General features: G+C 47.3%; 1 protein-coding gene across 1 annotated transcript; it reads right to left on the bottom strand.

Moving 5' to 3' along the window:
• Positions 1-920: 920 nt before the first annotated feature.
• SRSF3 (serine and arginine rich splicing factor 3) lies at positions 921-6,970 on the bottom strand. Its single transcript, XM_074528030.1, has 6 exons — positions 6,814-6,970; positions 5,844-6,051; positions 4,893-5,027; positions 2,648-2,686; positions 1,928-2,014; positions 921-1,693 (listed from the first exon to the last, which is right to left on the bottom strand). Exons 2-6 carry the CDS (start codon positions 6,047-6,049, stop codon positions 1,666-1,668), a joined length of 495 nt encoding a protein of 164 aa, XP_074384131.1. The 5' UTR covers positions 6,050-6,051; positions 6,814-6,970; the 3' UTR covers positions 921-1,665.

The raw sequence follows: 6,970 nt of genomic DNA, 5'->3' as shown, positions 1-6,970 counted from the left end.
AATCAATCCAGACACTGAGCTCAGCAGCACCAGCACATCCTTCCACTATGCTTCACTGTCTCCCTGTCGCTGCCTGGAAACCACCAAGCAAAGGAAACTCCACCACTGTCACAAACATATTTTATGAAAAATCCTTTCCTTAGGATTTTTTCTCCTGAGAAGCTGAGAGGCTTCAGGAACAAAATGTAAATAATTATCTGCTGCTGTGGAATGCAACAGGTGCATCTGTGATTGGTCTCATGTGGTTGTTTCTAATTAATGGCCAATCACAGTCCAGCTGGCTCAGACTCTCCATCCAAGCCACAAGCCTTTGTTATCATTCCTTCTTTTTCTATTCTTAGCTAGCCTTCTTCTATTCTTTTAGTACAGTTTTAATATAATATATATCATAAAAAAATAAATCAGCCTGCTGAAACATGGAGTCAGATCCTCATCTCTTCCCTCATTCTAAGACCCTGTGAACACGGTCACACAACACCAGTGTTTGTCATGAGGGATTTATCTAAACCACACAACTGAAGCAATGGAGCAATCTGGGATTCAGGTGCAAAGCCCTTGGGCAGTGTGGCAGCTCCAGCTGCTCTCCAGCCATGCCACATTTCTACAGGAAGGGATCTTCAGGGTAAGTTTTGGTTTCCAGACTGAGATGGGATGAATATCTGAACTGCTGTTCCCAACCCACAGCTGGCATACAAAGCTCAAGGTGAACCTTTGCATCTCCAGCTTTCCAAGGAATCACTACAGGGCTCCCTGTCAGGTGGCATCGGCTACTGAGCACCCCAGCTGGAGCTGTAAAACAGGATTTGATGCCATGGTGGAGTGACACTGCACCTCACCAAGAACAAGTGAGCAGGTACAGCTGTGCTGGACACTGCACAACTGTGTCACAGTCAGGGAAGAGTTAAATACTGAACAACGAGTTGTAACCAAAACTTTAATCCCAAGGATCTCACAAAAGACATTTTACAAGTGACATGAAAATTCTTGTACAGTAAAGAAATGTTTAATAACTAATGTTTACAATGTACCATTAGACATAACACATCCACTCCAGGTGTCAGTTCTGCTGTGGATTTGGTCTATTCGGAGCTTCTGGAATACATGGTTAATCAAAAATCAACTAATTAAGGGACTCTACTCACACCAAGTACAAAATTAACTGACCCTATAGCTACAAAGTTTTATTTCATGGAATATAAAGCAGCTCAGTCACAACTGGAGCTGGATGAAGCTGCAGCCCCCAACCCTCACTACTCTCTCTCCCAGGCGTGGGCTATGGAGCACCCGTGTCCTGCTCTGCTCCTGGCCTGACCCCACAAGAACACCCCATCCCTGCTCACCTCCTCCAGCTGAGCCCCAGCCACCCCCAGCCCAGCCACACAACACAGACCATTTGCCATTCCACACACACACACACACTCCCCATGTCTAATGGTACATTGGAAAACCATTAATATTACAAATCATAGGATCTGCTCAGAACCATATACAGATTCACATCTTTACATTTGCCACCTGTTACAAGATACAAGGAACAAAGCAAGTTCAACAGCTAAAACATTTTAAAAATGCACCAAGCTTTATGAAGTCTCAAAACAAAATGTTCTGTACATACTCCTGGCCTCGGATCTCATGACTTCCTGTACACAGCTCCTTCCCACAGTCCTATTTCCTCTCATTTGACCTGGAGCGACTGAAGAACAAGACAGGTAAGGTTAGGATCAGGTGTTAGAAACAGATTTTTCCTTTAAGCCCCACAGCCACAATCAGCAGGGGATATTTAAGCATTTAAAAATACTCTTTATTTAATAAAACTGAGTATTGTTTTGAGGTGAAGAATCTCCTGACACTAGAGGTGATTCTTCACCAAGGCACTAAGTTATTTTCACATTTACTCAGAACCACAAACACTGAAGGCTCTCCTTACCTGCGAGACCTGGAGAAGGAGCGAGAGGGCTTGTGGTTCCTCTCCCGTGAGAGTGATCTCTCTCTTCTTCTGTCTCTGGAGAGGGACCTGGCACAGATCACAACACCATCAGAACAAAGCTTGAGCAGGCCAAGGAGGCTCCCTGAGGAGCTTCCCTTCAGGAGGAAAAGTTTTTAACTGTTCAACCAGGGAAAACCTGTTACTGATGCTGCTATTAACCTTTTCTTGAGGGAAGAATAATCAGCCTGAGCCAACAGCTTATAATGTGCTATAAACACGCACGCAGTACTTTGTAATTTTTTTTTTGTGTGCGTGGTGTTTTGTTTTCAGAATCCCACTCAAATCACATTCTGATTTATGCCTGGACTCAATCTTAGTTGTCTTTTCCCACCTTCTCACCGCTTAATTGTCTTTTCCTTTCCTACGCTCACAGTATCTGTGAGAGAGTAGCCCATTAACACTTAAACTCTGGGGAAAACTGACAGAAGATGCCAGGCAGCTGCAGAAAGGAAATTACTTCTGTTCTCAGTATCTTTCCACTGCTATCCCTGGAATCTCAAACAGCTCAGTAATTCCAGGCAAGTAATATGACAGAAGTCAATCTGTTTCTCTTTTACCAAATATTACTGACTATGCTCAGCCCACACGTGGAGCTGTTTTGGGCTGTTCTTTTCCAACCCCCCAGGCTGGAGCAGTGCATGGATGGGGAGGGATCCGTACCTGCTGCGGCTCCGGGAGAAGCTTCTCCTTCGCGGTGATCTAGAACCAGAAAAGCAAATGTGAGGCACTTGATCCATTCTTTGAGCTTTAATGGGCTGAGGCATTTCCCAACTTGTCAAACTCACTGTTGGGCCCAGGGAACGTGCCAAGAATAACTGGCATCCATCATCCAGTAAAAGGCATGGAAAGATTAGGCAGTAAAACCAAGCTCAGTGTGAACAGCACGTTTCCAACCACGAATTCACTTAACTAAGAACGCGTCAGAGCAGAGTTGTCCAATGCAACACTTTCCATTTCAACTAAATACACTGCCCAGAACACCACACCAAAGTCCCACAGGTGGTTCCAAAAAAAAAAAAAAAAATAGCACAGAGCAAATGTTTTGGAACCCATGCAAGCCAAAAAGGTCCATAACAAGACATAAAGAGATATCAAGTGGAAAAAAAAAAAAAGTGAAAATGCGCTCAGTGTCAATATTGATAATGCCATTAAGTGCTACATTAGAACTGCATACTTGTGATTGTCATTTTTTAATGCCATAGAGTGTGTTTAGACTATTTTCTTATAAAAAATAAAAAATTAAAAAATATAACCTTAGCTCGGCCCAGTTCATCCCAAAAAGTAATTGTTTTAAGTTTTGAAAACTGTTAGTAAAACCATTTAAAGGTGATAGGATTTTTCTGGCAAGGAAAAGCTACATTTGTTAGAGCCTTATTAAAAATTTAGTTTGGCATCTCACATGCAAATATCCTGGTTTTTACATTATTCACAGTGTAAGAGCTTCCATATCACCCTTAAAAGTTTTCTCAAGCAACATATGTACGTTACCACTCAATTATTATGCACAGCCAGCCTTTGATTGAGAAAAGTAATTACTTATAAGCCGCTTACTCCTTATTTTAACCAGCAGTAAACTGTATAAGCAGGAAAAACTTACAAGTCTTTGGTTTCAACAAGCTAGAAATGGTGAGGTGAGGCTGCCGGACTGACTGCCAAGAAGAATTTGCTGAAAAGGTTTTGCCAGATGTTGCGTTGTATTTAGTTGGTTGGCGAAGGGGGTGTTGTGGATTTTTCCTGCTTTTTTGTTAGCCGAAGGCTGCTGCTGTAGTTGTTGTGAAGACATTTGGTAAATAAACAGCTGAGCTGATTGGCCGGGAATGTGTGGGCGGTCGAGGTGGCTGCTGCCGATTTGGTTAAGGTTGGAGAGAAGGCTGAGAGAAAACAGCATGCTCGGGAACCAAAGGGCGGTGCAACCTGACGACTGGCCATGCCTGGGTCATGTGAAACGACACCAGCCAAGCTGCATGGGGCGCGCTGGTCACATGACGCTGAAAGGGCTAGTTGGCTGGCTAATGCAGACTCAGAGGGTGGTGAGAAGAGACATGATGGTGACTCTGTAACGGGTTCATTTTTATTAATAGATGGACCAAAAAAGCATAAAAAAAATGAAAAACAAGCCATCAGTACAACCATCTATTAGCTAACAAATACTCCTAATGTGTTATTTTTTTTTTTCAACAGCAAAAGGGTAAGCTTGAAACCCTGGCTTGGGAGGACTTCACTCACCTGCCACAGGTAAATTCAGTCCTGTAAAAACCACGGTGCACACTTAAACTGCCAGACAAACTAGTCTGGGTCCAAGAACGTGCCAGTTCCCAAAAATCCTGCTATATGCTAGAGCTGGGTTTGCAAACCTCAAGTGACAGGATCGTCACAGGATGCTTTATTTCCAAGCTAACACTAAAGTGTCAAGATTCCAGATGTTTAGAGCAACTGTTACTCAATCTATTATTAAACAGCTGCCTGCTTGGGAGGTATTTAAGTTCTGCAAACAAAGTGGAAAAACCCATTGGTATGGAAATGCTATACTGCTGTATGTCATGTTTTGCCAATATGGAGTAAAGGAAAGGAACAGCCTAAGTTGAAGTATGGGGAAGAAAGGCAAAGTGTGACTAGAAGATGAGCAGGTTTTAAGAGGAAGGAGGATAAGCCCAGGACAGAGGGCACTGACTACCAACTGCACAGTCACCTACGGACAAAAGCCAACAACATTCAACACAACTCAAGTTCACCTCGATTTTGTGGGGGGGGGGTTGGTTTGGGTTTTTTTTTTTAGCATCTGTCATTTCCGAATCATGATCAGATAGATGAATGCCATCCATCAACATGCCTTTAACAAGCCTGCTCCTAGGATGCTAGGTGGTCACTGTGCCAAGGGCTCTAGGAGTGTGCTGTGCCCAGGTACCTGCGCCGAGGAGGGGGACTCCTCCTGCGATAGTCATCCCGAGGGCGCCGGCCCCACGACGGAGGGGGGCCGCGGTTCCGACTCCGCTTCTCCCCGTTGGAGAGCTCCACGCGGACACGGCAGCCACACAGCGTTCTGGGGAGAGAGGGGAACTGGTCAGCACTGCCAGGAATAAAGCATACACCATCCACAAGGTGGATAAACAATGCAAAATGTTCTGGCATCAAAGCACAGTGCCCAGAGTCAGCTCCAGCACTTCCCTTCCCTGCAAGTGTCCAAGGCCTTGGAACAGCCCAGGCTCTCCAGTGGAAGGTGTCCCTGCCCACAGCAGAGGGTGGAACCGGATGGGCTTCCAGCCCAAACCATTCTGGGATTCTTTGGCAGACAAAAGGATTGGCTGCTTCTCAAAACTGCTGTGCCAGTAAAGCAGGCAGGGAAAGAGCAAAGGAGAGTCTCCACAATCAGTTTTACCTCTTTGTAGTAACACCATCTGCAATTTAATTAACACACACACAGAGATGCAAATAATTCCTAACTTGGGAGATCAACTGTGAAATGCAAAATTAAACATTACAATGCTACTCATGAATGAGAGCAGGCATAGATGGGATAGTGGGAAGGAATTCCTCCTTGGGAGGGTGGGCAGGTCCTGGCACAGGGTGTCCCTGGAAGTGCCCAAGGCCAGGCTGGACGGGGCTTGGAGCAGCCTGGGATGGTGGAAGGCATTCCTGCCCATGGGGAGGGTGAAACTGGATGATCTTTGAGGTTCCTTCCAGCCCAAACTATTCTGGGATTCTACTGCTGCACCATAAGAACACCCTTATAGTTCCATACAAAACAGTGCAGTAGAAATTTTAATCCTGCACCTTAAATTTCACAATTTAAAATTGTATCACTCCTACAACGTCCCGTATTTTGACCAGCCAAGCCAAGCACATAAGCACACTTTACCTTCCATCTAGCTCTCTTACTGCATCAGCTGCATCTCGGGGATCTTCAAACTCCACAAAGGCAAACCCAGGAGGATTTCTCGCCACCCATACACTGCGCAGTGGTCCATAGTAGCCAAAAGCTCGCTCTAATTCTGTTTTGTTGCCATTGTTGCCAAGGTTACCCACATAGACCTTGCAGTCCAGCGGACAAGAGTCACGATGCATTGCTAGGACAAGAAAAAAAGAAGTTCACATATATTTAACCCAAGCGCATTAACAAGCGCACGTGCTTGTTGACTTCCAAGGGAAGTCACTCTATTGACTACTTCCCCCTGAAACTTCAGCAGTGATGCACTGTGAGGGAGACATTGTTTGGAAGGGGCGAGAGCGGTGAGAGAAAACTTAAAACCCAACAAGAGAGCTGATATGCCATACTGAGACTAAGATTTACTATTTCGAGGAATTTCGTTCACTTTTACTGTTTAGATTTGCGGGGGGAGGTCCCTGCGCCCTTTTTCCTGCTTAGCGCGGGGGGGTCTGCAGAGGGCGCAGCGCGGGGGAGGCTCCATTGTTCCCGGATCGGGATTACGATCAGGGCGATCCACGCACGAACGGGAGCGGGCAGCGCCATCTCCCGCCGAGCGCCGCGGGCAATGCCCGGGGATTCGCTCCGGGGCTGCTCCTCGGCACGCCGTGAGGGACCAGCGCTGCTGCTGGCGGACGGGCCGCGGCCACACCGCCCCCGCGGCACTTCCCACCCCGCCTGGCCTCACACCCCGCGGGGAACACGCCGAGAACGGGCTCCTCCCGGCAACCCGCCGCCTCCCCGCCCGGTTCCGCTTAGGGCCGCGGCAGCCGCCGCCCCAGGCCCGGCGTTACAAAATGGCGGCTGTTCTTTGTTTGGCGCCGCAGCCGCTTCCATCCGCCCTGCCGGGCACCGAGACCGCGGCTGCCGCCTCCCCCCCGCCCTCCGGGGTGAAGATCCTCACCGGTGCTTAGAGGGAGGGCGCGCGAAGGGAGCCCGCGCTAAACTCAGCCGACTCGACCCTCAGCGAGACCCCAGCTCCGCTTTTCCTCACTGGACAAAATGGCGGCTAGCAACGACCCCGCCCGCGTTTATATAAGGCCAGTCCTCTCCCACGTGAT

The sequence above is a fragment of the Zonotrichia albicollis genome, chromosome 28 (assembly GCF_047830755.1).
Source record: "Zonotrichia albicollis isolate bZonAlb1 chromosome 28, bZonAlb1.hap1, whole genome shotgun sequence".
NCBI classification, from domain to species: Eukaryota; Metazoa; Chordata; class Aves; order Passeriformes; family Passerellidae; genus Zonotrichia; species Zonotrichia albicollis.
Note: the sequence above shows the minus strand (reverse complement) of the source record. Positions and strands in the feature narration are given on the sequence as shown.

Coding starts and splice junctions, on each gene's coding strand:
- SRSF3 (XM_074528030.1), bottom strand. CDS start 6,049: ATGCATCGTGACTCTTGTCCGCTGGACTGCAAGGTCTATGTGGGTAAC. Junction 2,687..4,892: donor AGTCCCCCTCCTCGGCGCAG/GTACCTGGGCAC, acceptor TTCTGGTTCTAG/ATCACCGCGAAGGAGAAGCT. Junction 1,694..1,927: donor TCCTTCTCCAGGTCTCGCAG/GTAAGGAGAGCC, acceptor CTTGTTCTTCAG/TCGCTCCAGGTCAAATGAGA.